At 38.1% G+C, this 18,984-nt stretch overlaps 1 protein-coding gene across 14 annotated transcripts in view; it reads left to right on the forward strand.

Moving 5' to 3' along the window:
* The window catches only part of ACTN2 (actinin alpha 2), a 76,095-nt gene that overhangs the window by 44,271 nt on the left and 12,840 nt on the right, over positions 1 to 18,984 (forward strand). For 8 of the 14 annotated variants that reach the window (XM_009992714.2, XM_009992712.2, XM_009992715.2 and 5 more), the window contains exons 7-14: positions 2,590 to 2,671; positions 4,812 to 4,897; positions 7,621 to 7,713; positions 8,741 to 8,971; positions 10,096 to 10,243; positions 11,780 to 11,930; positions 17,646 to 17,754; positions 18,578 to 18,718. In XM_009992714.2, the coding sequence (XP_009991016.1) occupies positions 2,590 to 2,671; positions 4,812 to 4,897; positions 7,621 to 7,713; positions 8,741 to 8,971; positions 10,096 to 10,243; positions 11,780 to 11,930; positions 17,646 to 17,754; positions 18,578 to 18,718 (1,041 nt within the window). Of the gene's footprint in view, positions 1 to 826; positions 906 to 2,589; positions 2,672 to 4,811; positions 4,898 to 6,042; positions 6,129 to 7,620; positions 7,714 to 8,740; positions 8,972 to 10,095; positions 10,244 to 11,749; positions 11,931 to 17,645; positions 17,755 to 18,577; positions 18,719 to 18,984 lie in introns of all 14 variants that reach the window. The other 6 variants (XM_086627622.1, XM_009992717.2, XM_086627677.1 and 3 more) reach the window with 3 other exon arrangements.

The raw sequence follows: 18,984 nt of genomic DNA on the forward strand, positions 1-18,984 counted from the left end.
AAACTTAATCATGGTTTTAATTTGTCAAATGCAACTTTTTATTGATGAGAGAGATTGGTAAATCATAGACAGTATTTTCCATTACATGCCCTTCATGTTACAAATTGGTTTACTAGTGAAATCAACCGTTATCAGAAAGCCTTTGATGAAGGAAAAGATGAATGAATGAAATGAAATTATTTGAAAACTTAATCTGCTTTATATATGCCAAATTCATGCTGGGGTCTTCAAGGTGTGCAGTGATGAAAATTAAGTGAACTTATTCCTAAACTCTTAAGATTTTAGTTTAGGCAGTTACCATAACAGGTGCAGATCTGAACCAAAGGGCAAAATATTAGCCATCAATACCAGCTTGTTCTCTAATTCTAAATACAACCTTTTCTACAGATAAACAGATTCATGGAATGACTAAGCTACCCATCTCTGTGTGCATGTGCTTGAGCATGGCACAAGCAGAAGTTTAATTGAGTTTGTGCTTTGAAAAGTGGTACACCGTAGTAAAAAACTTCACATTATAACCATCCTGTATATAAGTGCTGAGAAAAGGGAATAGAACGTAAGCAGACCTGCTTCAGCATTACTATTTCCCTCTTAGAGGTTTCCAAAATAAGAACAGGTCAGATTTCAAACTGAGGCTGAGCTGTGGCACGTAAAGCACATGCAGAAAAATCCTAAAATAGATCTTGCTTTTCTGATCTGGCTGTATTTGATTGACTGCTCATTTTGGTTACATTAACAGCTGTCTTGGTGTCTTGTTTCTTGGTTTCTTATCTCCTGCATGCCATCCTTTCCTTTTCTCACCAATGTGTTTTGTGTGAACTTGTAGCTGGAAAGATGGCCTTGCTTTCAACGCTCTTATCCATAGACACAGACCTGATCTTCTTGACTATGACAAGTTAGATGAGGTATTTCTTTAGCTGTAGCAGAGATTTTTAGTTACTGTGGCTTGTAGTTTTGTTTAAAAGGATGGGGGATGGGCATCTCCAATTATTTGGAAGTTGCTGTGATTTTAAACAAATCCTTTACCAGTGGAGCACTATTTACTCATGGACTTAGTACCAAGCATGCAAATAGGAGATGATCATCACTCATCTACAAGCAAAGTGTTTCAACCTAGTCAGTAGGTCTCACTTAGATTTAGTGGATTTTTGTCCCATTTAATTTCAGTGAGAGTTTTTGTATACACGTTTAGTATATGTTGTGTTACACATGATGTCTTGTGTAACAGCAAAAATAAGTTCACGGGTTTTAAATAGTGTCCACATTTTAAGTTCCTCTCGATGTCAACAATGCACAAAACTGCTAAATGATGATAGAGTGAGAAATTATGAATAGAGACTTTGTATTCTATGGTACCCAAATTGTTGTGTTTCAGAATATAAACTCCGCTTCATAATACATTTTATTGAACATGCAGCTTTTAAAGGAAAGGCTATCTAGTATGATATGTTTATAGAAAGATGTGTCATGGGCATTACTACTTATGATACCTGGTATATGTATGTACATGAGGAACAGACTTCTGTGAAACTTAAATAATTGCTCTGATTCCATAGTAAGTAGTCTTACTAAGTTCATTTCAAAGTAACAAAAGAAGCATATTTGAAACTAGATTGGTTTATAGGAAGTGTTTGTATTCACATGGAAGCCCTGAAAATTCCCTACAGAAAAAACATTGACATTTTTTCAGTGCCCTCCAGCATCTGTAACTTTGCTCTTCTGAGTCCTATTTTCCCAACCTCTCTCTGTAGGGATTGGCATTGTTGAGAGTGGCTATGATCATTTAGCAGTTTGTGAATATGTGAAAATAATAATAGCATTAATGGCATGAACCGCCGTTTAGCATGGGATGTTTTTACTTCAAGCTGATACAGGAAGGCTGCCCTAAGAGGACCCCTACCTGACATGGTCTTCCTTTGTCAGCAATAGCTGTCTGTAGTGTAAGTCATGAAATGTGTGCTGTTTATCTGAACTGTGCTCATTGCTTCCTTTCTCTTTCCTTCAAAAACCAAACCCAAAATCTCAAAACAGAGGAAGTTCTTGAATTTTCACAGTTTTAAAATTCAGTTTATAGAGGCGTTACTGATTTCTGTGTCCAAGCCAAAACTGGGAAGTTTTGCTCCTTCTAGAGAACTGTTCTGTCTGTGCTTGCTTCTTCTCATGTATGTGCCTGACCAACAGAGAACTCAGTAGAATTCTTATCACTGTAATGTAATGTATAGTAGGTATGAAACATGCAGGACTAACTTTGTGATGAATGGTCTAGTATAGCCTACTGAACCAGTGGCCTTGACTGTGTGTTACTGCTGCACTTCCTTCAGAATTAGCTCAGAATTATGAGTATACACAGCATACATTATCTATGTTCCCCTCCAGAATATATTTGCAGCAGAGTCCTAATGGTACATAATAGCTTATTAATGTTTTCTTTTTAAAATATAGCAGTAGATAGACTATATAGTTCATATACCTATACTTTGCTTTTTGAAGAACAATAGTTGTGACTACAGTTTACAGTTTCGAAAAACAGAGTAAGTTTTAGAGTACCTACTCTATTTTTCACTAGTTGTATTTTCTTCTTTAATGCAGGATGACCCCATAGGAAATATCAACCTTGCCATGGAAATTGCTGAAAAGCATTTGGATATCCCTAAGATGTTGGATGCAGAAGGTGAGAGACAAAGCTTTCTGAAGTTTGTGTTACAAGCAGGAGACAGTAAACTAACTTTTTTTTGGTACCTAGCAAATTTTCAACATTCCTTCCACATGAATCATAATGGAGCAAGATGCTTTGTTTTCAAACAATTATTTCCTTCTTATTCTCCATGTATTGGATAATTTCACTCACTTTTTGCTTTATTCCTTATTGTTTGTTATTTTTTGTATTTATTATAGTACTTAGAACTCTAACCTCAGCATATGGCTCCACTATGATAATTGAGGTAAAATACAGGATCAAAAGATAATCCTTGCCTTTAAGAAATTAAAATCTAAGTCCAATAAAGGGAAATAGAACTGTTAGAACCTTAAAGCATATTCATTTTTTAAAATGTTTAAGTGAGACGATCAGAAATAGAAGTAAAGAAAGCACAAACTTTCAAAATATGCTAACAACATGCCTCCTATGAAAGAGACCTAGGTTGAGGGAAGCATTTTTGGGGTTTATTGTAATTGCAAACCTTTTTGCAGTGATAGTTTTAACAAATACTTTCATGTTTGGTTTCTCCAATAATCTTTAGAGTTTGCTGACCAATAACAAGGAAATATTTATTAAAGTTTCCTGAATTTCTTCAAGATAATCAAACTTTTGTACTCTAGGCAAAAAATGGCGCCAAAACACTGGAATTTACTTACACAGTTCAAAGCATTCTTCTCCAAGTATGCAGACTCTGCTCTGGTGGCTTGTCGGTAGAGCAATGATAACATGAGAATTATCCAGAGCACTCAAACTCACTGTGTCTGCTCTCCTTGAAGTCTTTGGTAGGAAAGTTAGGCCAATATTGGATGGTTTGGAAAATTCAGGTTGTAACCTCTTCATTGAAGACATTTCTTAGTTTCACCTTCATGCTTCAAAACTAATTGCTTTCATTTTTTTGAATTGCAATTTCCCTTTCAAGCACCATGTAATTATTTTACTCTGAAATACTGTGCAAGGAATAAACAGAAGTGCTACCTCCTTACCATTGAACAACTTCTCCTATTGTTCTCCTTTCCTTATTTTTCCTCTTCATGTTCAATGTAAGAAACCTTTTTTTTTCCTCCCTCACCAGATTTTCTGCACATTCTAGCCCTTATCTTACTATCCTCCTTCTTGAAATCATGCTGCTTCTGACAGCCTCTAAGTATTCACCATCACTTTTTACTCTTTTTACTTCTGCTGTGTTCTCAGTGGAAACTTTGCAAAGTTTTGTTCACAACTGTGTGAAGTGTATGCAAAATCAGTAATACATTGGTCCTGAACTTAGAAATCTCACTGTTAATATTAGAAATTGTCCCCTCATTCCTGTGTCTTTTCACACCAGTATCTTCCCATTCCTTACATTGACAGAAAACCTTGCAGCTTGCACTAGCATCATTCATGACTCAGCTGTAATTAGTGTAAAATTACCTTTTTCTGCCTTGCTCTGTTAAGTATTGAAAAGGTCAATTTTGACCAAGGTACCCATACCTTGATTGCACTCTTTCTATACTTCTACTCTTTCCTGCTCTAATAGGGACAAAACTGTCAGCCAGCCAAGCCAAACTTATATGATTTATGCTATTAACTAAAAAGACAGGCTGGCACAGGGATTCCAAAACTGTTAATATCCAAGCTTTCCTTAACAAAAAATGTATTTCTGGACTGTAGGAGTTCTACATGTTTCCAATATATGTCAATACCCTGTCAGTCACAGGGACCCTGTGCTGGTACACACTACACACCTATTTTGTGACTGCCAGTGGCTGTGTTTAACTCTGGAATAGTTCTAGTGATTTAGATGAAGTTGCTCTGGAGTGACAGTGAAGCTGAACCCAGTAGATCTGCCAGCCATGCCATCTGCTTGGAAGTTTCCACAAACCAGAAGGGAGCAATACCCTCTGTACAGTCTCAGCCTTCAGATGTTTTGCCATTTCAGGGAGAGTTGTGTCTTTTCCATTTATTGATTCCTAAAGCGTAGGTAGCTTTGCACTGATATTAGTAAGCAGATGCAACCTGAATAATGGTGTATTTATTTTGAATCCTTACAGCACTGAGGTGGCATCATCATCATAATCTGATGGAAGTACCTTGTGAGAATTTCTGAGCAGTTAACCCTCTTCTCTCTACACAGATGTAGTAAACACTGCCAGACCTGATGAAAGAGCCATTATGACTTATGTTTCCTGTTACTACCATGCATTTGCTGGTGCTCAGAAGGTGAGATTGTAGAAGATGGATCAGATCTCATCCTTCACCTTCTGTCTTGTTTCTTTCAGCAGTTTTTCCTCTTCTGATCTTTTCCTTGCTAGTTACTAGGACAGCATCTTAGAGCTGAGCTCCTCTTCTTTTGCCTGATTTTCTCTGTGAGCCACTGTCTAGGTAGAGCCTGTAGTAGTCTATCCATTTGTTCCATAGAAACAAACCTTCCTGTCTCATCTTTCTGTATCTTTACTAATAATATCCAGTAGGTTTTTGACAGCTGGTTACTGAATGGGAGAGAGGACATTATTCTCTTTAATTGAAGCTGTGCGCGTTCATTTGAAGCACCTTCAAAAATGCAAGATATAAGCTCATAGTGAAAAAACAATTTCAATAGCAGAATGCCATCTTTTTTTCTCCCTGCTGGATATTATTCCTGCTACAGATGTCAAAATCATCATAACAGATGCTTAGAAAATAAATCCTTCTCTTGTGCTTTCAGGGTTGTTTTTAAAATGTTTAATGCTTAATGGTAAGTACAAACAGCAACAAAACATAACATGTTGCTACTGTGTAAAACAGACACAGAAACATACACAGACATCTCAGAAGAGCTCTAGAATCATGTCCTAATGAAAAGAAGGAAAATTTTAAAAAGCAAGGCAGTTCAGATTGGACATACTTCAGGTATTAGTAATATAAAGAATACTGATGTATAATGCTAAGGTTATAACTAATCTACATGCCACTTTCAGAGAACATGTCCTGAGATCAAAATGTAGCCTGTCTTTCCTGTGTCTGAGTCACCCCCCCCCCCCCACATTCTAAGTCACCAGACATATACGTGCCACTTCTTAAGCAGATAGTCCCGGTAAAATTAAGGTCACTGCCCCTGTGACAATACTACAGAATCAAGCATATTTAAAAGATTCCACCTCTTTGAAAGAGCTTATGTTGAATTTCCAGTGTATGTTTTATTCTGTCAGCATCCATCAATGTAACACTAAATTTATTGCAGCTTTGTAGAGTTTCTAGAGTACAGAGCTATGGACAAGAAAACAATCAATGAAACTATGTTGTGCTTTTATTTATTCATCCTGTTTTCTACTCCTCGATTCTCTTTTTTGTTTTGCTTTGTTTTCATTTCTCCCCCCCTCTTGTAGATATTGTGAACACTCCCAAACCCGATGAGAGAGCTATCATGACATATGTGTCCTGCTTCTACCATGCTTTTGCTGGAGCAGAGCAGGTATTAATCAACTGTCCCTTCAGGTTGCTGTGGTTTTGACTTGTTGTTTCACATTTCCACTAGTTTATTAAAAAAATCTAATTTAGTACTTTGTGGTTTTGATTAACAATTTCAAGTGTTACTTGAACACTAATACTTGTTTTTAACCAACACTCAAAACTGTTTTAGTTAAGTGCTGTATAGCAAGTTGAACTTCTTCAGTTCCAATGGACGTTCCTGTTTCTAATTTTGGGTCTTTATTTGGTGATTATAAAGACTATTTCAGAAAAATTGTATTTGAAGATAATGTGAAATGGCATAGTTGTTTGTTGCCACATGAACATCTTATGAATTTTTTTCATAAAAGAATGATTGACTTTTGGAGATTGAGACTATTCTAGACTTACTCATGCTGAGTAGTAATTTAGGGCTAGATTTTGAAGATGTCTAAAGGTGCAGAAAGGCACAGAAGACATCCAACACAGTATTTGGCTTCAGTGGGAACAAGAAACAATGGAATTATTTGTGGATCAAAGAACTAGTATAAGAGGCAAGAACATCAGCAGCAGATCTGTCATACAGAATAGGATTTTCACTTATAAATGTGGCATTTCCCACTGTTTTGCTTCATACATTTCTAGCCTACAAATGGACATAACTCAACTTATGTGAAAAAAAAAATAATAAAGAACCCTTAAAGTAATTGATGTTTTTCCTTCATCCTCATCCTCCCTTCCTGTCTGGTAGGCCCCCTACACCTTACCAGAGCACAGCTATGCTGTTACACCCTCATGCTTCTGGGTATGAAGGGTTTTCTATTCATGCAAATGGGGGATTCCGCATACTCTGTAACACAGGAGTCTACACAGATATTTATTTGATTGAATATACGCCAGACTCATATTTGTATGAAAGTATAGGTCTGTTATGTCAAACTATTAATGTAAATTTTACATATGGCAGAGCTACACAGTGCCTTCACAAATTTGGCAGGAGACATGAAAAGATTTGCTGTCAGTGGTTGAGCTGCATACATTCTCCAGGGTATATGTGCATATGATGTGCAGATATAGAGTGGTCTGAGACTCCTGAATCACATGGAGTGTCTTTCCAGTGTGGCTAACAAATCTAATACTTTTTTGGTGTGGCTTAAAAAAAATTGACCTAATAGGATAACTTTAAGAATGGCCTAAGTCATCTTTGAGAATAAAAGATTTATTAGACAACTATAATGGCAGTGTGAAATTCCCCATTGTATAATAAGGCTTCATTATACAATAAGGTGACTTCTGTGCTGATCTGTGCCTTATTCAGACCATTGGAATCTGTGGTAAATATATATCTAAGTAACCAAGGGCAAATTTATATCTAAGTAACCTAAGAGCACAAATCAACATCTATAAAACCATGTGATTTTTATTTGCAGCAGCCAGATTCTCTCTGTTTCTCCAAGCCTGTACTTTTCTTGCAATGTGTTTATGAGTATGTCCTGTTTATTTACTGTGTTTTACAGGCTGAGACTGCAGCTAACCGGATCTGTAAGGTGCTTGCCGTGAATCAGGAAAATGAGAGGTTGATGGAAGAGTATGAGAGACTAGCAAGTGAGGTAAAGACAGCTGTATTTATAACGTGGTGATAATTATGTTCATGAAATACGGAAAGCTGAAAGATTCATGCACTGTCTGCAAGACAGCAAAGCGAAGACACTATGAGGGTAAATCTCACAGTGGTAGGGCAAGAAGCTCAGTTGCGCAAGTTGTCAAGGTTCAGGGGACTCCTTTGCTACAAACTTCCTGTGTGACCTCCAGCAAGTCACTCAGTCTCATTAATGTGCCAAAAAGGGTGTTTTGAGGACTGTCATCAGTCTCTCCCAAGACCAGGCTTGTTCTCTCTGTAATCTCCAAAGACAGCCATCCTTGACGACATGTGAAACATACAGGATCCTGTCACTCCAAGCAAGTCCGTTGGCTTTGTGTACTGCAAAGCACACCTGAACAGGGTCTCTCAGGGTGTTCATAATGCACCTGTGAACTCAGGGAGCAAATGAATAAAGACGGAGGCACACTGTGCTCCTCCTGTCCTGTCTTGGTAAGTGGCAAATTTGTTGAGACAGGGCTACAGATGTGTAGTGCACAAGTGAGAGCTCCCGTATCTTCAAATGCATAACCTGCAAAAACACACTGAGATCATAGACACAAAGACAGTAGTGCTACATTGGCACTAACGGACTTCTGAGTGAAGATTTTTATATGACCTGAGTTGCTTGGCTGTTGTCTGTCCTGATCTCATGACTATGACTACTTGAGACATCAAGACCAATACTTTTGAAAGTGGCAAGTGATTTTGGGCAACTCAGGTTTTGAGTAATTAGCTAGAGACACCTTACATGTGTATTCATGTTTCTGAAAATCAGGGTATTTCTAGAAATACCTAGAATATCTGGGCAAATTAGTAAAAAAGTGTTGTTCAGCTTTGAAAATCTTGTGCTTACTTGCCATTAAGGCAGTGATACCAACTGAAGTAAATAATATAAAAATGGAGCAAACTTCATTAGGATTTATCCATGCAGTATGATTTTTTTTTTGGTTGCTATTCCATTACCTTTATTTCAACTGTTTGTGTTGGTTTGACAGCTTTTAGAATGGATTCGCCGGACAATTCCTTGGCTGGAAAACAGGACCCCAGAGAAAACAATGCAGGCTATGCAGAAGAAATTAGAGGATTTCCGGGACTACCGCCGCAAACACAAACCTCCCAAAGTCCAAGAGAAATGTCAACTGGAGATCAATTTCAACACCCTGCAGACAAAACTGCGAATCAGCAATCGGCCAGCTTTCATGCCATCAGAGGGAAAAATGGTTTCAGTAAGTAAAGGAGGCGTCAATATTCCTTTTTATCATTGTTCTCACAAAAATTTCCATGTGGAGGATTGAAATGCCATTTCAAGTCATCCTCAGAAACTTCAGTTTGTGCCACATTATCGATACCAAACCACTCTGCTTACACGTTCCCTTTCGTTCTAGAAACTTACTTTATTTAAGCATGCTCCTGCCTCTTTGAAGGCTTTCCCCCAGAGCAAATTGTCTTGAAATGTGAGAAGATACAGAGCTTCCTTTGGGAGTGTTATCAATACTTCTTTATCAGTAAGGCCAAATATTGTTTATTTAAGCAAAATTCACAGGGTTTCACTGGCATTTTGTTCATCGGACTTACAGAAACAGACATTGCTCAGTATATGTTTCTGCTTTTTCCTACTTTTTAAAATTAAATTTTGTTTTTTCTTATGTCTGTGAAGATAAGAATAGTCAGTACTAAGAATTATCATCTGCTGATAAGTATTGTGAGTTGACCGTGGTTCAAAACATTTCCTATGGAATATAGCAAACCTGTTTCTGTACTCTGTTCTGTCATTGTGTTTTTGTTGCTCAGATTCGATAAACAGATGATTGCACTATCTGAAAAGGCCCATGGTCCACTTTCCATATGCAGAAAATACTTCACTTCAGTTTCCTACTCATGCCTTTGAGTTTCCAAAGAATCTCACAAAATTTTGTGCACCAGAGAAAGTGAGTTTGTATTCCAGATAAAATATGCACCAAATCCTCTCGACACTAATAATTTTACTATTGTCAGCTTTCGAGAGCAACACACTTTTATTTTGATAAAAGATGGATAAGTCCTAACAGAACACGCACATTGTAAAATGGGAGCAAAATATTGTGAAGACACTGGATGTGTAGCTGTGCTTGGAAGCCATTTGTATAGAGATTCCTTCCATGGACCCACCTGGCACGCTATTAGGAGCAGATGTCTGGACTACAAGACTTCCTGAGCTGTCTGACATTTTCCGTGATTCTGTGATTTTAGAAAAACTGGACATAAAAACTTCTCTTTTTGGAACAAAATTGTGAATGAGTCAGAAATCTGCAAATTTAGAGAAAAAGATGTGATAGTTTCATCCCCTCTCTCTCATGTATTCTCTTCACAGGATATTGCCGGCGCTTGGCAGAGACTTGAACAAGCTGAGAAAGGCTATGAAGAGTGGCTGCTGAATGAAATACGAAGACTGGAAAGACTTGAACACTTGGCTGAGAAATTCAGGCAGAAGGCTTCTACTCATGAACAGTGGGCATATGGTGAGCAGAGATGGCTTTTAACATTTTTAAGGTTTTAATGTTCAAGGTTGAACTGTCAGTGCTGAATGTTTGCCAGCAGAAACTCACTTGCAGTTTTAGAAAACTAAAATAATAACAGATAAAATTGCAGGTTTTGTTTACTATAGTCATGATCATAACTTGTAGGCATGTTGCTAATGAAATGTAACTGTAAAAATCATACTCTTGAGGTAGTGAGTCACAGTTAATGGAAATATTCAGCATTTGTATAGAGGCCATTACTGCTAATGCATTCCTGTGTGTTTGTACACCAGCAATCTAATCAGGAATGCAGTGACACCACTGGTTAAGTGTGATATTATTAACAGACTTACTCCGAGTTGATTATCATTTGGCCATCATGATATTTTGAATAGTCCACATAAACTACATGATAACGGACTCATTTCTGCTTTACTCCATACCCTGGATTACACTCCATTTATAGTTCCATTTTTGAATGGTAACCTAACCTCACGTGTAGTTGTAACAGCTATAGGACCATACACTGGCATACGTTTTTGTTGGGGACCGTTAAACATAAATCTGTTCTATCGTCCTACTGTTTTCCCTGACAACCGTCTTCCTGCTTCTGCGACGCTTCTGGCTTTTTCCAGCTAGAATCTTTTCACACTGTGAAAGTAAACCAGAGTCCATCCCGTAACACAGTTGCTGGAAGCACACAAGGCTGTAAAAGGCTGCCAAGCAGCTACTAGAAGGGAAACTACAGTGTTTATCGGCCCTGAGAGCCTATTTTCTGAGTATAAACTACTCATGGTGACATGTTATGGCTGTTATGCAGGGAAAACTTCAGATAAGCTGATACACAGCAAGTGAAACAATAGTCCCTTCTGGCTTTAGAATTCACAGAGCTGTACGGTAAGCTGCAGTTGTAGGGGCTGTCGATGTAGATTCACTTGTCCAACACAGGAGCTACTGAGGAGTAGTAGTTCAGTTTCTGACTTCCTCTTTGCTTCTCTAGCCTTTTGTAAAGAGGTTGGCATTGTCCACCTAAAATTCAGTGTTTGATACAAAAGGCAGCCACATATCTACATATTCTTTTTTTTTCCCCACCCTGGAAGTGCTGAAATGAATAATGAATTGAAGGCAGAACATGAAAAAGAATAACAGATCATTAGTAAGAGTAAAGCCGGGCGTAGCAGTGTGATTTCTGGTTTTGTAAGTCTGCTCTACAAAAGACTTATCACAATAGTTTAGAGCCTCAGTTTTTGCCAATATACCATTTTTATCCTAGTTCTCAAGCAATGTAATACTCGCTATTTTAGACCAGTGTAAACAGCCCATGCAAAAATCAAGGAATTACTGAGATCTTTAAAAATATATATTTCTTATTAACACTGTTGTGCTGACAATTTGCTACTGATTTCAGTGGGTGTGGGACTTCATCTCATACACGTGATTTTCACCATTCCTCAGTTTAAAAAGTTGACTAAATTTGCAATTGTTCTAACCAATAAATTAGTAAAGAATTACTAATATTTGAATTTCCTCTTTCAGGCAAAGAGCAGATCTTACTTCAGAAGGATTATGAATCTGCTTCTCTGACAGAAGTCCGTGCCATGTTAAGGAAACATGAAGCTTTTGAGAGCGATTTGGCTGCTCACCAGGACAGGGTGGAACAGATCGCTGCCATTGCCCAGGAGCTGAAGTATGTTCCATTTAAAGGCTTGCAGCTGCTGACATTTAACTTTGTGATAAACTCTTTCCAATGAATTTGATAGTGTCATAGGTACCAACGTAAGAATTCCAGAGATAGCTTCATAAGTATATTATCTGAGCTGGTCACTGAGACCTTTCCCTCATCTCCCCCTTACCCCCAACCAAATATAGATATTTTACTAACCAAAATTATTTGAAAACAAACATTTTAAAATTGACTTAACAGTAATCTTTTAGCATTAGCTCTACTGATGGGTCCATTGTATGTCAATGGGAATGCTGGAGGTGTTTATTTCTCAGTTCATATCATCTGCTGAGAGGTACTGATTATGAGTTGTTTAACTTTGAAAATTACAGTTGTGTAATTACACAAATTACAGATCAAGCATCTTCACTTTAAAATCAAGTATTTTCCCAGAAGTATATTGGTCCTTTCAAAAGGCTTCACATCCCTAAATTATCTCTATAGTAGTGGGTAGTGCACAGACTTTTCTGAAGATTTGTCTCTTGTGTACTTATTTTCCCAATCTCTTGGTATTATATTTGGAAGTGCCATTGTCTCCATTTTACAGAAAGGGCAGTGGGGCGTGTGGAAACTAAATAACTTGCTCAGGGTCACACAAGCAATCAAGTGCACAAGCTCTCCTATAGGAGAACAGGAGTTTTCACCCACAGTTCCATCAACTTAGCCACAGGACCAACACTTGCTCGCTTGATATGCTATGCCCAGAGAAAACACAAGCAAAGCTGAGAACAATTCTGCGTATGTATTGTTGACATCAGCTACATAGGGACGTGAAAAGTCAAGGCCCCTGACTGACAGACGCCCTTATGGCAGCAGAAGTCCTGAGTGTTGATGCAGTTACTCTGGCTAAACTCTGTCTTTACAGATGGAGCTTGCTTTTGTTTGTGGGAAGGTTGTTAATTCACCTCTGTGAAGCATCGTTTTGTCAGCAAAGCTCTGCCCACACTGGCAGGACTGTAGTGTTAAATAGTGATGTCCCTATTCTGGTCAAGTCATCTTGGTGTGTGCACCAAGCTAAGCACAGTTGGTTTTATAATCTTATGCAGTTAATTGCAGTGGTTTTGTACTGTAAATCAGTGGTGCTACTCCTGATCATAGCAATTCGGCACATACTTAAATTCATTGCTCACCCGCAGCATAAATCTGTAAAGCCAACAGGAACAAATGTGCAGTAGTGATGGAAACAGGAGCCAAGATCAAAATTCTCGAATTCCTGCCCTGAGCTTCAGCTCTCCAAGTTTCAGTTTCTCACCTTTTTAAACAGGCAAAACAGTTACTAATAAAAAGTTGAGCGTTAAAAACATGCTTTCTTTTCACTTTGCGAAGGACCATACTCGAATAGCTCCACATTCATTAACAATTTAAAAATCAGAGTTGTCTAAAAACATAGTTCATGCCTGATAGCAGCAGCACTTACAGTAATTGTACAATTTAAATGGATTTAAAAGAAAAATCCTATTTTTCAAGACAATTCAAAGGTGAAAAAGTAAAGCACGGTGGGCAGAGTAAGTACTGGGTTTTAGTTAGCGTGAAAGAAGTCTGAAAAACACAGAGGATGGAGACTTCACCGAGTATGTGAGCTTATGAAACTCCTTGTGACGCACCTTGATCTCTGTTGTGGAGTTATTAGTTCCCCTTTATACTAAAGAAAATTTCTGAAACACCTCATCATTGTTAATTCAGCTCCAGGTTTACAAGTGATGAAAAGCTTTGGGAATGTAGTATACATAGCACAGCATCTGCTTACCGGTGTTTTGAACCCTGTGTCCTTTACCTCTGGTGAGGCCAGTGAACACTGTATCCCGTCTATTTTAGGATTGTCTCTTCTCAGTTGTTTCAGTAATTTGCTGTGTGAAGTTAAACAAGTTATTTGTGGCGTAGGCTGCAAAGGTGCTGAAAACCCACTGCTTTTAGAGACGATCTACTTTGCCTTCTCTGCCTCTCCATAGAATGGGGCTAGCAGTGCCTGCTTTTTCACAGAGACTCAGTAGCTCAGTTTGGCTTATTCCCCTTGGAGAACACTGAAGGAGAGATCATAAAGGTCAAATTTTATTATTAGCTGTGAGCAAATAGGCAGTTTCTAATTAAATATTGATTTTAATTATTTATACATAATTCCTCACACAATGAAATTATGGAGGAAAATGCTTATTTCTTTCTCCATGCATATTTTTAAAGAAGGATTGACGAATGTCTGAATGCTAATAAATGTGCATCAGCACCTGACACAAAGCCTATTGAAGTCAATGTGGGTATTTTTTTCTTTTTTTTTCTTTTTTTTTTTTTCCCACTGGATCAGGCCCTTATGGAAATCATTATCATCTGTGTCTAAATTCCAAGTCAGTACACCTCCATGTTTTGTTTTAGTCAATCTCTTGGCTGTCTAATGGTGCTATTTCAAAGGAGAACAATCGCTGTGTGACCTTGAACTCTACCAGTTACAATTTCCTGTCCTGGTATTTTCTGCTGCAGCAGCTCAGTCCACTGTGTGCTTAAGGTTAAAGTTGCTACAAGCTTGTTGATTGGTGCTGTTTAGATAAAGGATTTGTGCACATGTGCAAGCAGGTGATTCCAGCCAGGATGCTGCTACAAGATTCTTGTGTTCCAGCCTGTATAGACTTAGATATTCCTTGGCAATGAGGCGTGACAAGACTTGGACAGGGCTATATACAAAGCTGGAAAAGTCAGGCATTTCTAAAATGAGATTTGCCATTTATGAGATAGCAAATGCTAAATAGAACTTGAGTGAGCTGTACTGTGTAATGCCATATTAATTTATGATCTTGTGTGCTCATTTCGATGTTTTCAATCATCAAGATAAAATTTTTGCAATGTAGTTTCTTGCGTATCCATCACTTTTAGTATAGCAACTTATCTTCATGCAAAAAGACCACTATCTGTAACACCAATTTGGAGAATCTTTTTGCTTCTGGAAACCTGGGCTCAAATTGTGCTTACGTACATGATTAATATGAGCCTGGTTCTGAAGCAATGCTAAAGCATGTTGCTCAGCAGGTTATTTTTGTGACACTATCTCTGGTCCTAAAGTGAGCTCATACATAAGTGCTTCTCTGAATCAGGACAAAATTTGACTAAATTTTTAATTCTTTACAGATAAGATTGAATTACTTGTAAGATCAATAGGACTAGCTTAATGATTTTTAAATTCCGAAGGCTGTAGGTTTCAAATAACCAAATGAATAGAAATCACTGTTCTCTTAGAAGATCTGTAACACATGTGCAGCAGTACTTTGTGTATTCATGATAAACAAAACTTCTGTATACAAAATGTGAAATTTAGTCTCTTCACAGCTTCAGTATTGAGAGAGATACAAAAATTGATAGGACAAGGAATGTAAACTTGTGTTTTATTTCAAAGCGAATAATCTCCCATGATTTCTTATTTCTTCCTCTGCTCCTGCTTTGAGCACAAAAATGCTCTTTCACACATATAGTACACTTATGTGAAGTAAACTACAGCAGACCCAGAAAGGCAGTGGAGCTACACTTTTTAATACCACTTGGTAATCTAACTTATGATTTTTGACCCACGGGTGGCCTTTTTGAAAGTTATTTTGATAATATTATTCTCCTACCTATTTGTCCACAGCACATATCCCTGGAAGAAATAGGATAGCAGAGATCTTATGGGGAATGACTGAACCTCCCTGGCAGAGCTGGTGGAGGAACGTTGCACATTACCTTCCAGGACTTTGACCAGAGCTGGTACAATAAGTCCCTCACTTTCATGGAAGGACACCTGCCCTTATCCTAATCGACAAAAGGAGATAAGTGATTCATTGGAGCAAAAATAAAATTTGCAGTACTCTCAGGGATGTGACCTGGAGTATCTAGAAAAATACCCTGTCCATATTCTAGTATCTTAGCTTTGGTGTGCAAAAAGAGACCAGAATACAGATCTCCGCATCCTATCCACTTAGTGAGCTCACAGCTCATGCAGGAACATCATCTAATAATCTCAATATGCTATAATGAAATAACCCAACTTCCAGCCAAAAACTCATAGCAGCAAAATATATCTCAGCCTGTTTCATCCAAAACTCTGTGCTTCTGACTTAAAATTTCTTAACAGATTGATGGCTTTTGTAGCATCCCTTGAAGGCTAACAAAAAGGCTTGGTCCAAAGGAGGACGCAAGTTTTCAAGTTAAGGAGCATGACTTGCTGGCAGCATTCTCCTTACATGTAACAGTTCCATTTTCCACAATTTTGGGTTGGTTTTGTTATTTTTTTTTAAATTGTTATGGCGTTTTATTTTTACTTGTTTTACCATTCTTCCCTTTCAACAGTCACTTGATTTGAGCACATCTGAAGCCTCTTTTAAACAGAATGGTTCTCATCCTTCTCAACTTTATCCCGAATCAGATTGCTCTGACTGAGCTTAGAGGAGTGTTGTGGTTTAGCCCAGCTGGCAACTAAATGCCGCACATGAACACTGCCCTTGGCCTACAGTGTAGCTTCACAGAAGAAAGCTACCTCTGTTCTCATTTTGTCCTCTGTGATTCTCTAAGTTACTGGCAGAGTGATCTGTACATTCCTCTTGCCAATTGCCTAGAGAAGAATGCTCAAAAGAAGAGAACAAATTCTATCTGCATTTAATATCTTGTTCAAGCCTTAAAGTAAATTTTAGCTTCATATTGCCATGCTGTCATATAATCACAGTCTCTGCAATGTTTAGTACTGGACAGTGCCCTCAAGGAGCAGCCAAGAGCTAAATTCAGTGGATGATGATACACCAATAAAAGTGAGCTTCCAAGTTGCACATACATTTATTTTATTATGGTCATGATGGCTGCAGCAGAACCAAGTGGATTATCTGCCACGGAGATCAAAAATTCAATTTGACACAGACTCAGTGCAGAATCTCAGGACAGTGCCTCTAAAAAGTTATTCCAGTCTTAGGCAGAATAGTAAGTTGCTTTCTGCCAGGATAATATAAGCCTATTAAGCAGGTGAAAAAGCAACTGCTACATCTGTTGTGCGTGCACTGATTCATGCTGGTGGCATATGTGAGTCTGGAGATCCCTGTTTTCTGAATCAGCCTGTTCTAGGGTGTAGCTCTGTGAGGAGTTCCTGGAGAGGAAGATGAAAATTGTTCTCTGTGCCCCAGATCTGGGCAGCCCCCATTAGTATTGCCAGGCCTATGACAGAGAGATTATGCTTTTAATGCAGCCTGGGGTCTGTTTTTTAGTTAAATAATTTCAGAGGCTGGAAATGATCATTGGATTATTTAAAACAAAACATATATTTCAGGCCAATTAGTTTTAAACTGTACCAATCTTCAGAAACTTGATAAAGCCCCAGACTGAAGAATCCTGGTCTTCAGGAGATCAAACTGCTTGTGCCACAGGAATAGCTGAGACAAAGATGGTTAGACACTTTAATTGTCTTTAATACCTGGATGTCACAGATGGGTACTTGATTTTTCTCACAACAGAGGAGGTTGATCCTGTTCCTGTGCTGTGCTTCTTGAAATGCTGAATGTCTAGATCACACGTGTCTATACTGCAACACTTGCCTACCTACTTTTTTGTGATACTAGGAGAAGTATCACAAAAAAGTGGGGAAGAATTACTGAGGGCCAGTGGGAGAGTGTGAACAGTGCAACTGCTTCTGTCTTTCAGAAAGTCACATAGGTTTTTGTCTTCACTCTTTCTTAGTGAACTGGACTACCATGATGCTGCAAGTGTCAATGATAGATGCCAAAAGATATGTGACCAATGGGACAGCCTGGGAACACTTACTCAGAAAAGGAGAGAGGCACTGGAGGTAAACCATATAACAATGATCAGCAGCTCAGTTGAGGCAGGGAACGGGGAATGAGTTATTTGTTTCAGATCTAGAGATAGTGCCATTGAGCATCCACTTTGGAATCCAAACAGCAATAAACCCTTTCCTCAGATCTCCATTTCATTTTGGTGTCATTTCATTTGCAAACAGATTGAATTGCTCAGAGCAGACTTGACAGTACTCAAAAAGCAGCAAAAAATGACATGTGGTTTATAGCACCACTCTTTGGGAATTTGATGTCCAGCAAGTATAACAAAAGTCATTAGGTGCTTACCTTTTCATACTTGTCAGAGTGTAATCAGGTGAGGTACAGTATTATGGCCAGTACTGGGTTCATTTTTTGGTAGTGAGTATTCCAAAGCACTGAGATACTTTCCAAAACCTTGTTCCTTAAGAAAAGAGGAAGTCACACACATGTATACCAAAGTGGAAAACATATGTCTAACTTTTCTTTTTTGTATTTATAAAAAATTACTAGAGCAAGATTAGCAGATTTTAATTGATTTGCAGATAGATGGCAATAACAAAAATACTTATAATATCAGTGGTGAAAACTAATTACACCTGTTATCCTTCAAAGGCATTCATCTCTTTTAACATGTTGGATATGAGAGTATCTTTACTGCAATTAGTCCTATTGACTTGAGTGAGAATCCTTAAAGCAGGTGGTGAAATCAGTCAACAATACAATCAATTGCTTTTGAAAAGATGAGGCATGACTTTGTGCATGGGCGGGTATGTGTGTGGAGTTAGGTCTTGCCCTAGTAACAAAGGAATGTTTGTTTTTTCCCAACCTGTACAGAGGACGGAGAAGTTGCTTGAAACAATTGATCAGCTTCATCTGGAGTTTGCCAAAAGAGCTGCTCCTTTCAACAACTGGATGGAAGGTGCTATGGAAGACCTGCAGGACATGTTTATTGTTCATAGCATAGAGGAAATTCAGGTAAAAGGTTGCCTAGTTTTTGGTTTACAGTCATAGAGAAAACAAAACAGGAAGCTTTTACTTCTTGGAGAGTAGAAAATGTATAAGAAAAAAAAACCCTTGTCTATCTGGACATTTTCCTTCTGATAGGCAATGTCTACTTTATTATGAATAGGATTCTTCATTGGTATAAAAGCATATTCCAGAGATCATGGAAGAAGCAATGGTCCTGATAAAGTCAATGAGGGCTGTTTCATGAATGTATCTACATGTAGTATTTCCTGTAT

The sequence above is a fragment of the Tauraco erythrolophus genome, chromosome 2, assembly GCF_009769465.1.
Source record: "Tauraco erythrolophus isolate bTauEry1 chromosome 2, bTauEry1.pri, whole genome shotgun sequence".
In the NCBI taxonomy this organism is placed as follows: Eukaryota; Metazoa; Chordata; class Aves; order Musophagiformes; family Musophagidae; genus Tauraco; species Tauraco erythrolophus.